This window comes from Bufo bufo, chromosome 3, assembly GCF_905171765.1.
Source record: "Bufo bufo chromosome 3, aBufBuf1.1, whole genome shotgun sequence".
Lineage (NCBI taxonomy): Eukaryota > Metazoa > Chordata > Amphibia > Anura > Bufonidae > Bufo > Bufo bufo.
This window is the reverse complement of record NC_053391.1, coordinates 310,268,568-310,282,449: the sequence shown is the minus strand read 5'-3', so window position 1 is coordinate 310,282,449 and position 13,882 is coordinate 310,268,568. Positions and strand designations below refer to the sequence as shown.

At 43.4% G+C, this 13,882-nt stretch overlaps 1 protein-coding gene across 2 annotated transcripts in view; it reads right to left on the bottom strand.

Moving 5' to 3' along the window:
- The window catches only part of RPS6KA1 (ribosomal protein S6 kinase A1), a 241,712-nt gene that overhangs the window by 173,103 nt on the left and 54,727 nt on the right, over nt 1–13,882 (bottom strand). For both annotated transcript variants that reach the window (XM_040424248.1, XM_040424250.1), the window contains exons 2-3: nt 11,464–11,508; nt 8,421–8,465 (exon numbers count right to left, since the gene is read on the bottom strand). In XM_040424248.1, coding sequence (XP_040280182.1) covers nt 8,421–8,465; nt 11,464–11,508 — 90 coding nt within the window. The remainder of the gene's footprint in view (nt 1–8,420; nt 8,466–11,463; nt 11,509–13,882) is intronic.

Sequence of the window (13,882 nt, the reverse complement as noted above, 5' to 3'; positions counted from 1 at the left end):
GCCCAGCCCACCGCACCGCAGTCACTTATTCGCTGATTAGCGTATAGCTAATCAGCATTTCTACTTTTATAGTATCTGTAAGCGATCAAAACTGATCACAGTCAGATCTATAATTGTATTAGTGTCCCCTTAGCTCGCCCTCCACCCAAAACGCAGTGTTTGCCCGATCAGGCCTGATCGGTCGCCCACACGTGCGTTCACCCACGCCCGCCCCGCCGCAGTGACAAAAATATATATATTTTTTTGATCACTGCACAATCACTTTACAAGCGCTGCGGCGATAAAAAAAAAAATCTGTTTTGATATTTATCAATCGCAGCGGCCTCCGGTACTTCGCTAGCCTCCCATTTGTAAGACAGGCTTGCTTTTTTTCTTGGGTAGTCTCAGGGAATACCCCTAAATTTAGTAGTCCAAATGTCAAACGGGGTATTCTTCTGAAGAGGCCTACAGGCTTCTGACCCAGTCGGATGAGGAATGGGAACCCTCATCTGACGAATCTAGCGGGTCAGAATATGAACCTGTAGAAAGCAGTGGCAGTCTGACCCAGAGTTCGGACGAGGAGGTTGAGGTCCCTGATAGCACCAGGCGTACCCAGCCCCTTGTTGCTAGACCACATGTTGCGCAGGATCCGCTTCAAGGGCAGCAGAGTGGGGCTGGCGCTGTCGGATTACGTGGTGAGGCATACACCAGCAGCGCAGCCCTCCCTGGACCTAGTACCAGCACTGCCGTACAACATGGTGAAGTGGCGAGCACCAGAAGGGCAGTTGAAGCTGGTACGGTGGCACGTGCAATAGTTACCCCGTCGCAGCCACCGCACAGACAGGCCCGTAGAGCCCCTAGAGTCCCTGAGGTGCTGGCAAACACTGATTGGCAGTCCCCAACTTCAGCCGCACCATTAGTTCCCCCTCTGACCACCCAGTCTGGAGTTCGGGTTGAGACAGCTCAGATCGGTTTGGCACTGGGATTTTTTGAGCTGTTCTTGACTGCGGAGCTCTTAGACTTAGTCGTGGCAGAAACAAATCGGTATGCCACTCAATTTATAGCCGCCAACCCGGGAAGCTATTATGCCCAGCCTTTCCGGTGGAAACCAGTCCAAGTTTCCGAATTAAAAAAATTTCTGGGCCTTCTCCTCAACATGGGTCTAACCAAAAAGCATGAATTGCGGTCATATTGGTCCACGAACCCAATTCATCACATGCCCATGTTCTCTGCTGCTATGTCCAGGGCACGATTTGAGGCCATCCTGCGTTTCCTGCACTTTAGCGACAACACCACCTCCCGTCCCAGAGGCCACGCAGCTTTTGACCGGCTCCACAAAATTCGGCCCCTCATAGACCATTTCAACCAGAAATTTGCAGATTTGTATACCCCTGAGCAAAACATCTGCGTAGACGAGTCCCTTATACATTTTACCAAGCGCCTTGGCTTCAAACAATACATCCTAAGCAAGCGCGCCCGGTATGGGGTCAAAATTGTATAAGCTCTGTGAAAGGGCCACAGGCTATACCCACAAATTTCGGATCTATGAGGGTAAAGATCAGACCCTGGAGCCGGTCGGTTGCCCTGACTACCTGGGGAGCAGTGGGAAGACAGTCTGGGACTTGGTGTCACCCTTCGCCACATCTTTGGGCGATTTGCGCTTTGCACATTGTCCCATGGGGAAGGAGAGGTTTGTCCTATAAAAGGTAAAAAAAATAATAATAATAATCACCGGTAAGCAAAAAAGTTAACGTTCTGTTCAAAAAGTTAAATAAAGTTTATATGTTCCGTTCAAATGTTATTATAAAGTTAATAAATTTATTGCGTTGCGGCCTGGTTTTCTCTTTTTTTTTTTTTACCTTCCAGGTGGACCAACCGATCGACTAGCTGCAGCACTGATGTGCATTCTAAATTTATTAACTTTATAATAAAATTTGAACGGAACATATAAAAACTTTATTTAACTTTTTGAACAGAACGTTAGGGCCTCTTTCACACGACCGTTTTTTGTTTTTTTTTCGTTTTGCGGGCCGTTTTTAGCGTTCCGTATACGGAACCATTCATTTCAATGGTTCCGCAAAAAAACGGAATGTACTCCGTATGCATTCAGTTTCCGTATTTCCGTTCCGTTGAAAGATAGAACATGTCCTATATTTGGCCGCAAATCACGTTCCGTGGCTCCATTAAAGTCAATGGGTCCGCAAAAAAAAACGGAATGCATACGGAAATGCATCCGTATGTCTTCCGTTTTGCGGAACCATCTATTGAAAATGTTATGCCCAGCCCAATTTTTTCTATGAAATTACTGTATACTGTATATGCCATACGGAAAAACGGAACGGAAACACAACGGATACAAAAAACGGAACAACGGATCCGTTTAAAACGGACCGCAAAACACTGAAAAAGCCATACGGTCGTGTGAAAGAGGCCTAACTTTTTTGCTTACTGGTGATTTTTTTTTTTTTACCTTTATAGGACAAACCTCTCCTTCCCCATGGGACAATGTGCAAAGCGCAAATCGCCCAAGGATGTTGCGAAGTACATTATGCACTTTGTCCCTGGTGAAAGGAGAGGTTTGCAGCAGCTGTGAGTGTAAGGGCCCTAATAGCCCTGTGTGCCTGTCCTGTGAGATGCAATCCCTATGCTAAGTGTACCTGTGTGTGGTACTTCCGGAAACACTCCCCTAAGCATAGGGCAGGGTGGTCAGGGCAGTCAGGACAGAAATAGCTGAATTTAAGTTCACACAAGGTACCTCCCTTCTGGTGTGAACTTAAATTCAGCTGTCTCCACTCAACAATCAACGCCCCAGACGAAGCATTATGGCGAAACCCGGGTCGGGCAGCATACATTGTTTTTAACACGATTTTATTCCTGTGTTTTTTGTAAGTACAATAAACCCTTTTCATTTGCAACCACTGGTACATACTTCACCATTTCTGCGCCTTCCTTCCTTTTCGAGCTTTATGGAAGTGTGAGACGGGTGACATCTCGAAGTGACGCTCTCCTGGTAGAATCACAGTTCAGACAAAGATCTTCTGAATTGACGGCTCCTGGTCCTTACCTGCCCTACAACCAGAGCTCCCTGACTGAAGGCACACCGGTCTCTCTTTATGCGCATTACAAGTGATCTTTGAGTATATCGCATACCTCTGATGCGACAGGTGTCTGAACATACTACACCATAGTGCGTTTTTTCACTTCATTTTAGGTTTCCATGCAACTGTTGAAAATTTATGATTGAATGTGGTCCATCTAACTGAAGATTTTGCCGAACGTAAGAAAGAGAAAATAATAGGAACATTTAAAAGAATCCTCTCTTGTAGCGCAATTCTTTCCTTTATCATTTTATTTATCAGACTTTCACCCACATTGTCTTGGGATTTGCAGCGCTTGAGTTGACTTATTTCCTATACAGAGACTTTGTGCTTTTATTCTCAGGATAGGTCATCAATATCAGATGGGCCGAGGTGCAATTCCTGGCATCCCTGCCAATCAACTGTATGAACAGGCCACAGCACTCCACGAGCGCTGAGGTGTCTTCCTAGGCAGACGTCATGTTCATTGGTCACATGGCCTAGACACAGCTTAGTCCCATTCAAGTGAATAGGGGCTGGGCTGCAATGCCAAACATAGCAGTTATCAAGTGAACGGTAAGTTGTGGGGGGTCTGCGGTGCCAGGTGCCAGGCCCCCTCGATCTCATACTGAAGACCTATCCTGAGGATAGGCCATCAATATGAAAATCCAGGAGAACCCATTTAACTCAACTGTAAGCAAACAACAAGCTCTGCACTGCTGTTTTTACGGATACACAAAAACTAGAAAATCCATGTCAGAATGACAAGTCCTTTTTGAACATTTTCCTGTACAGCCACACTGACATGGATTTTCAAAGTAAGTACGCCAGGTCCAAGAGATACATTTACTAATTTGTGCAGTCTGTATGTGAATTCTGGCGACATATCTTATTTATGTCCCGCTATAAAATGTACTGTGTACTGTGGTTGACATGACAAACATCAAGGTAAAGCGGTGGGTGCACATGCAGTGTCCTCTATTCACTGCAATCCGACTTTGAAAATAGTAGAATGTGGTCACTTGACTCTCTTCAGAAGTCCATAGCAGTGAAGGGAGAGGACACTGCATGTGTGGCGTCAGGGCCTGGGGCTTGAGATAGAAGCAGGTCTTGGCCGGGATTTCCACTTACTGTACATTTATTGCATATCCTATCTTTATGCCATAAATATCCAAACGGCACACCCTCTTCATAGTGGTTCTATCTTCTAATGTGAACAATTTCAGATTGCAAAATCATTGTTTAAACACAATAACTTAATTGATCTTCAAAAATATCCAGGTTTCAAAACAGTGAAAACCAGTAACATGTAGATGTACCCAGATCTACTTAGCCATGTGATACAAGGAGAGCCGTCAATCACGTGAGAGGGGTAGTCCAAACGCTCACTGTCTCTCCCAGGAATCCAGTCAGGATTTAGGGTTCATGCATACAACCGCGATAAGCCCATGAAACACAGATCTCCTGGGCTGACTACATTATAGTGATCTCGTGTACTGAAGTTCTGTACAAGAGTTCTGCAATGAGATACAAACAGACTATCAGAAATTCCTATGATGCAGCGAGCCAAGTTCAGGGGAGCCGTGGTCGACCAAAGAGATCCGGCAGACACACAGACCGTGTTTCCCAGGCCGATCACCATCTCTCATAAATCCTGCTCCAAATCATATGAACCTATATATCACAGAGCTCAGCTTCTCTGCCCCTATCAGATCACTATCACCCGACAGCTGCACACTAAGGGGTCAGACACAAGCATATTTTTCTTCAGTGTAATATCGCAGGGACCACGCACACATCTGTATTGCTTGCGGATCTGCGTGGCCGTAAATTATAGAGGTCCTATTCTTGTCCATATTGTGGACAAATTGGCCCTCTCTATTGATAGGAAAGAGAAATCGTAATGCATATTGAAGGTATCCGTCTATTGCGGATCCATTTTTGCAGACCGAAATACAGACACAGCCGTGTGCACGAGACATAATGATTTCTGTATGAACAATCCAAACTACCAGCCACAGGTTGTAGGTATGCAAGTGGATACCTGTGCCACAGGCAGGAATGTAAGACTGGAAACAGCTGGGCGCAATAACACATAGTGTGCCAAATGACAGAACTGCTCTGTGACTGCAATCATGGCTGCTCCTAAGAGAACCTGTAAGGCAGAGTTCACACCAGTTATTTGGTCAGTTATTGTGAGCCAAAACCAGTAGTGAAGCCTACACTGAGATCAGGTATAATGGAAAGATCTGCACCTGTTCTGCGTTTCTGACCCGCACCTGGTTTTGGCTCACAATCACCGATGGAAATCACTTCAACGGGGCCGCAAAAGATGCAGATAGCACTCTGTGCTGTCCGCATCCGTTGCTCCGTTCTGTGGTCTGCAAAATTTTTTTTATATATATATATATATATATATATATATATATATATATATATATATATATATATATATATATAACCTGTCCTATTCTTGTCCTAACCTGTCCTATTCTTGTCTGCGGACAAGAATACGCAGTTATATCAATGGCTGTCCGTGCCGTTCCGCAAATGGCGGAACGCACACGGATGCCATCCGTGTTTTGCGGATCCACAATTTGCAGACAGGAAAACACACACAAAGGTCACGTGCATGAGGCCTAAGGAAAACTGATCTGTAAATTGGGGCCGTTTGGCTAATAGGTCTCATGCACATGACCATGGGCCAGTCATGCCCATGCTATGGTCCACAATGCACGGGCACCAAGCGCGTGTCCGCTATCTGCGGACGTGGACCCATTCACTTGAATGGGGTCCACACCGCAAAAAAAGTAGCGCATGCACTGCATAGTGCTTATGTGGGCTTCTGATCCGTGCCTCCGTTCTGCATCGCATCTCCCGGATGGCAGACCTATTCAAGCGAATGGGTCCGGGTCTGATACAGAGAGCACACGGCCGGTCGGCTTTTTGCTGGCTGCAATACGGGCACAAACGGTTGTGTGCATGAAGCCTAAAATGTACAAATACTCAAAAGATTTTATATGGCTCTGTATACTACCTAGATATTTTCAATCTCAATCATTAGTTCTCATTTTCTTACTATGACAAAGCCACAAAGGCAACACCAAATCAACAAGAAGCCTAACAAAAGGGGAACATAGATTTTTACATATCAGTCCCACTAATAATATTAAGGTACTGGTTGTAATAAAGAATTGCCAAGCACTATAGGGATGGTAAGAAATCTTTTCATCTTCTTTTCCCCATGGCACGCTTTATGGTACACTGCAGTGTATGTACACAGGGCAGCAGAGCAGTAAGCAGTGTATTGTGCTGTCAAATATCTTCAGACCACAGAAGATTATTCTGCATACTGTCAAGCTTGTTTATTGGCAGCAATACAGAGATATAAGGGGAGATTTATCAAAATGGGTGTAAAAGGAAAACTGGTTAGTTGCCCATAGCAACCAGATTCAAACTTTCATTTTCCAAAGGACCGCTGAAAAATGACAAGGTGGTCCCTGACTGGTTGCTATGGGCGACTAAGCCAGTTTTCCTTTACACCAGTTTTAATAAATATACCCCATGATGCCTGGCTAGACTGGCATCTCACATTTAACTTGCCATACATAGGGCAGCTAAATCTATTAATCATTATAGCTATGCATTCTATATAAAACTACTATAAAACTAAGAAAAAGTACACATTTCCAATATTAATTTAAAGGGAGTCTGTCAGCAGTTTTGACCATGTAATACTGTAGGAGGAGAGTGAATATTACGTTTTATTCTGCTAGACATGGCTCTTGCAACTGGACTGGAGGCGAAGTGCAACTCTAGTCTGAAGCGTTCTCTGCATTCAGCTGCTTCATAGCCCCTTCCCTCCGAGACAGCTACAGTGGTCTCCCGATTGGATGCTGGAACTAGGACACAGGGCAGAGGGGATAGGCTTTAAAGCAGCGCATTGCAGACAGCACTTCAAAGTGAAGCTCCACCCTCATTGCACTTAAAATAAAAGTTCATATTTACACTACTTCCGATTAAAAAAAAAAAGAAGAACAAATGGTTTGTTTGTCCATTTCATCCCAGTCCCTACCTAGCGCGGTCAACAGTTTTGCAGGGTCAAAACTGATGACTGTCTCTCTAATCAGTATGGCAGCAATTATCTATCTGAAATTAACATAGAATTGTCAGAATGGAAACAGTAAAAAATAAATGTGAGGAACTTATGGATGACCAATGCCAGAGTCATTCAACTGTGACACTTTTCCCGTTAGGTTCTAGCCCCCTGTCCAGTTATCAAGCATATCTACACATGAAATCCTGCGAGATCCATGACCAAATTACATGATAAATCAAGGATGTGGACTCAACCATGATCAGATGTGTATCTACACACTGATTTATTTTATTATTATTTTTTTATATTTTTTTTACTTCAGGTATAACCAACAAGCCAATGCCATTGAAAGGTTAATTATATGCAGGACTTTAGCAGGAAACTGTTGCCCCAGGTAAAGAGAAGCCTAGCTACGTCTGGAATGGGCTGTAACAAACCACCACTGAGCTTTATATGGTTAATTCATTCTTTTCCCATCCCACATTAGCATTTCAAGGGTTTTCCCCGATTAGCTTTCCTGAAAGAGAACATACCTAACCAAACACACAGAATCTAAAACAGACGTCCTAGAAAGCAAACTAAAAACCTTCAGAGAAGATTATTGATACAGACATGACATATTTTACAAGTAGCCGTCATAACCAATAACGTTTTTTTTCTGTATTATTTTTTTTCCCTTTTATAATTTTTATTTATATAATATACCAGTTCATACCCAATAACGTATTTAAAGCAAAAGCCTAGTAAAGCAAACTTTTTTTCATGCCAAAGAGAGCTGGATGTAGTGCCAACTCTTTCGGTCAATTCTGCCACTAGAAACATGAATAAAGCCATACGCCTCATTCACACGTCAGCGTTTTGGTCCGTGATTTCATTCAGTGATTGTGATACAAAACCAGGACTGGAGCCTCCAGAGACATAAGGTATAAGGGAAAGATCTGCAGATGTTCTGTGTTTAGAGCCAATCCTGGTTTTGGCTCACAATCACTGATGGAAGTCACTGACCAAACACGGACGTGTGAATGAGGCTTTACATTATCCATCTACATTTTGCCTAGTTATTCTAGAAGAAAAATCTTTCAGGCAATACAGTAACCTTTATACATAGGAGCAGTTCCCAACGTGTCCCTGTCATTAAAAGCTTTTCTGAAGACTTTCACCTTCAGGTCAAAAACACAGAATAATTATCTTGTAGTACTATCACCGTACTGGGAGACCAATCATGACAGCATATCCAACCAGAAGTATGTGTGGGAAGGACTTACCTTGTTTGCACATTTTCCAGAGTCCTCTGTGCCTGCATGCCCATTCTGTAATAGACAAACACAGATTAACTATCCTTCCAAAAAGTAATCCATAGACAATCCTCTGGCATTTTTTTATTTATTTGGTTTTTCTATTTTTTTTTAAAAAAGGGCATCTGTCAGCAGATTTGTTCCTATGAAACTGGCTGACCTGTTGCATGTGCAAATGCCTCCAGAAGCAACAGGGGCGTTGCCGTTACACCTAAAGGACACAGTTGCAAATTAGTTGCAGAGAGAGCAGAGCCTCTAGGAGTAATGACGACGCCTCTATTGCTCCTAGCGGCTAATTTGCATATATTAAAACATAATTTTTCTCAGCAACGCGGGCACATAGGAATATGGGACCAACACCGTTGCCTTCACAGGGCTCCAGATGGCGACCAAAATGGTCGCCAATGCGACTTAGAATTTACAAATGGCGACTAGACCCGCAGCCGCAGCTCTGCCATTCAATACAACGGCGGGCACAGGAGAGGATAGTTCTCTGCCCCGCCGCCGATGTTCTTCCCAGCAGTGCAGTGGAGGAGTCTCTCCCTCCCCCCTGTGCTGCTGCCGCCGCCACCAATAAGAAGAGAGGCGGGAGGAGGGGGGAGGGGCTGTGGCAACTGCGCCACCAATAAAGATAACTGACCTGTTAATACAAATAGCCGGCACCCGACCTCCATGACAGGTAGCTGCGATCAGCGGCAGTTAACCCTTCAGGTCCAGTACCTGAGGGGTTAACTGCAGCGGATCGCAGCTCCCTGTCAGAGGCCGGGTGCCGGCTATTTGTATTACCAGGTCAGTTATCTGAACTGCCTGCCGGATCCGCCGATCTGGATGTGACAAAGCATTTGTGAGACGCATCGGGATGCGGATCCATCTCACAAATGCATTGCAAGAACGAATCCATCCCTCCGCTTCTCATGCGGACAGACGGATCCATCTTGTATCTTTTTACACATTTTTACCGGTCTGACGGATCTGGTATTTTGAATGCCGGATCTGGCACTAATACATTCCTATGGGGAAAAATGCCGGATCCAGCATTCAGGCAAGTCTTCCGTTTTTTTCCCCGGAGATAAAACCGTAGCATGCTATGGTTTTATCTTTTGCCTGATCAGTCAAAGTGACTGAACTGAAGACATCCTGAACGGATTACTCTCCATTCAGAATGCATGGGGATAGGCCTGATCAGTTATTTTCCGGTATAGAGCCCCTATGACATTACTCTATGGCGGAAAAGAAAAATCGCTAGTGTGAAAGTACCCTAAAATATTAAGTTTAAATCCCCCCCTTTCCCAATTTTACATATAAAATATATAAACAATAAATAAATATATTACATAGCGCAGCGTCCGAAAATTCCAAACTATTAAATTATTAAAAAAATATCTCCTATGCGGTGAGCGCCGTAACAGAAATAAATAACCATGCGATTTGCCATTTTTTTTAGTCACCTTGTCACCCCAAAAAAATAGGATGGGACTGTTCTATTATGGGCCAAACGTTTCATACAATGCGAAATGCACGCAGCTTTTTTTGGTGTTGTTTTTTTTTTTGCGTGGTATTGAGTATCGCAATACTTTATGGTGACGAAAGCGAATAAAAATTTTGGTATCGAAACAACCCTACGCCGATCTGATTGGCGTAGCGTTGTCACGATACCAAAATTTTGATTCGGTTGCGATTTGGCGACTAAAAATTTAATTTGGCTCCTAAATTTTTTAGTTCAGGAGCCAATGGCTACTAGGTATTTTTTTTTAGTCTGGAGCACGGCTTCAGCTGCCAAGCGCACAAGCCACAGGTCAGCCTGTTTTATAGGTACAAATCTGCTGACAGATTCCCTTTAAAAATGGCATCTGTCAACCACAATTTTGACCCATTATCTACAGCAGAGATGCCCAACCTGTAGCCCTCCAGCTGTTGCAAAACTACAACTGCCAGCATGTTCAGACAGCTTACAGCTCTCAACCTACAGCAGGGCATGGTGGGAGTTGTAGTTTTACAACAGCTGGAGGGCCGCGGCTTGAGCATCCCTGATCTACAGTAATACATAAGCAGTACAGCTGATATGGAATCCAGATCAAATTTTTATTTTTCCTACTGCCTCCTGTTCCCCTGCTGTCCATGTTAAAAGATGCTTTGAAATATATTGTGAAGACTGCTGTGCATGCGCACGAGTCCACTCCAAAAAAAAAAGTGATCTATAGGCTCCTTATCTGCAGTACTACGCATGTATTACTGTAGATAATAGTCCAAAATCAGGATGACCGATTCCCTTTGAATAAATTAAAGAAACATAACCAGTAAAAGCTACTGTGAACAAAAACCATGATCCCAACTTCCACCCAACCCATAAAAAAAATAAAAAAATAAAAATAAAAGAAACGTTTGCCCATATAGGATGTTTTAGAAAAGTTTTTAATGGTTTTCTCGCAAGCCTGGCACTTTCTATTTTAGAGGAAAATATGTGCCCCGTAAAGTCACTTCCTTCTCCGCCATTAAAAACATGAACACCAAAAAGTGTAAACAGATCTCATAAGGCATATGAATCTGAGATAAAAAAAAAAAAAAAAAACACAACATGTGTGCGCATGGAGCCAGTGAATTGTATGGGTCACTGTGCTATCCATTTTAAAAATGGGTGAAAGGGCCAGAGAAATAAAGAAGAGCAAAGAGGAGAAGTGTGTGGGAGCACAGTGAAGACAGCAGGGACAATAAGTAGCAGAAGGCAGGAACATTAGGAAGAAGAAAGAGCATGAAATTGGACCGGGGCAGAAGAGTCAATGAGCAATACCTCCAACCCAAGAGAAGTAAGCAGCTGAGAGCTGGTAAGGAGGGGTAGCAAGACCGTGGCATACTCCATGTGCTCGCTGGCTATGGGGCCCTTGGTTAGGGGAGAAATTGGGTGGCCAGGCACAGCACTGATCTTTCTCCTGCTTCAGGACATGAAACCCCCACATCCATTAACCAGAAAACCAGAAGTACTGTATCAGGCAGTGTTGTAGTAAGGACATCTTACCTTGTTTGCACATTTCCCTGCGTCCTCTGTTCCTGCATGCCCATTCTGTAACAGACAAAAACAATTTTTAGACAACACTCTGACGTTTTAAAGGGGCTGTGTCACCTCACTCATTGGTGGCATATCGGCACCAATGTCCGATAGGTGCGGGGCCTGGACGAGGGCCCTGCGCCTATTTCTACAATAGGGACCCTAAAGTGAACGAGAACACCCCACACACTCGACTATTTTTGGAAGTCCAATTAAAACAAATAGAGCAATTAAAATGTGCAAGCATGGCCATACCTACTCCATTGACTTCTATGGGACTGCTGGAAATAGCCGATCCAGCTCTCAGCTATTTTCAAAACTTCCACAAATGAATGGAGGGTGGCCGCGCATTCGCAGTGCACCCTCGTTCTTTAGGGGCTCCCAAAAGGTGGGGCCTGCACCCATCAGACATTGTTAGCATGTCCTAGTGATATGCCACTAATGTCTGAGGTGAGACAACCTCTATTCTAAAAAACCTAAGAACACAAAAAGAAATTCCAAAAAATGCAGTCATATGTACACCGATTCTCAAGCTGCATACAGTTCTGCAAAGAAATGATAAGCCAGATTTGTGGCACAGGTCTTGGGTAGGACAATTACAGAATGAATAACTTAGTGTTGTTCTGGAATGTGTGTTAGCCAAAATCCTAAGTATTATAAAATGGAGAACTGAAGACTAAGGGGCGTTTACACTGTTTGACAGCTGAATTTGGTTTGGATTCTATGCCAAAAAGCCGTGCTGCCATTCATGTCACCGCAATTTATTGCAATGACCGCGGCAAGAAAGGACATTCTGTGCACACGTATTCTGTGCATCTATCAAAAAAATTTAATGTGAATAACTATTACCTGTACAGATTTATAACGGTTTGTGAAAACATTTATAGTTCATGTTTTGCCAGCGTCATTGACATATCTATTTAAACAGTTTTTTTTTCATTTTCTCAAGGGGTCATACAAGGAAAGCCCCCCTCAGTCTGTTACACAGTTTCTTCCTGATACAGCAATATTATCTTGGCTTTGAGCGCAGATTTCACTAAAAGGATTTTCATGCACCATGTCACATTTTTGGAACCACTAATGTACCAGGACAGTGGAAATTGACCTTAAGTGACCACATTTTGGAAACTACACCCCCCTTTCCAGGAATTTATTTAGGTTTGTGGTCAGATTCTTAATCCTATTGCACAAATGTGTTATTTATAGATAGTATTTTTCAGATACGGAGCATGAAAGTGGAGAAAAGCACCTCAACTCTCAAGTTCAGAAATACCACAAAGTGACCCAAAATGCGCTGTTTGGACACATGGCAGGGCCTGATTGAGAAGGAGCACCAGAGGCATTATTTTTACTTGGATGATTTTGGGCACCACGGAATGTTTGCAGAGGCCTATAAAATTGCGCGGACAGTACAACACTGCTAGATATGCACCCAGGGGTATGATGAGAATGTTTCGTTTTGTTAAAGGGTAAAATTTTAAATGTCAAAAAATGATAAATTAAAAGGAGGGGGTGAATTTGACCCAGGGAGGAGTGGTAAATATGGAGGCACTCCTTTATAGAGTCCCGGTTTGGACAGACAGGTACGTGTACCCCTTTTTGTGCAGACGGGACAACTTTTTTGGGCTTCGTATATCTTTTTCCATGGCTGGGACTTCAAAGGGAAAGTGCTGGCCTGGAACAATTCTTGGGACATCGCTGGAGGAGGTGGCAATTTCTTCTGCCTCTTCTCCAAAAAGAAGAAATCTTATAATTTTTTCTTGATACCCCAAGTAGGTACCCTGGTGGCCAATCTTTCTGTAAATCACCAAATAATTGTATAATGTCATTTGAATAAGGTACATCAATATTTTTTTACATCATAATTTTAATTTCCTCATGGCATTGTAAGATTTCACAATTTGATTAAGATCAAACCCTCCTTCATAACATTTATTAAACATCTTGACACACACGTTTCATGGTGTATGACGTGGTGCCACATACAGTGACCGAGGATCTGCTGGGATAATGAATTAACATCAACATTACAGGTGTTGTCCGCTTTTTTTCTTTTGATGACCTATTGTAAACAATATCAAATAGGCAGGAATCAGACTCCTGGCACCCCTGCCAATCAGCTGCTTGAAAAGAGCAGCGCTTGCACGAGCGCTGCCTTCTCTTCTCAGTTTACCTACTCACTAGGTACCTACTGCAGCAGCAAGCAGTGATTACAGCTATGGCGTCCCCATTCACTTCTATGAGAAGGCTCTGAAGTGAATTTTGCCGTCTCTCCCCTCTTAGACCCAGAATGATTGTGTGTATTCTCTAGTTCACACAAATTATAAGTTTTAATGTCATATCTGGCACGCTTTTGGGGCAAATATTGACTACATTTTACCCTGCCCTT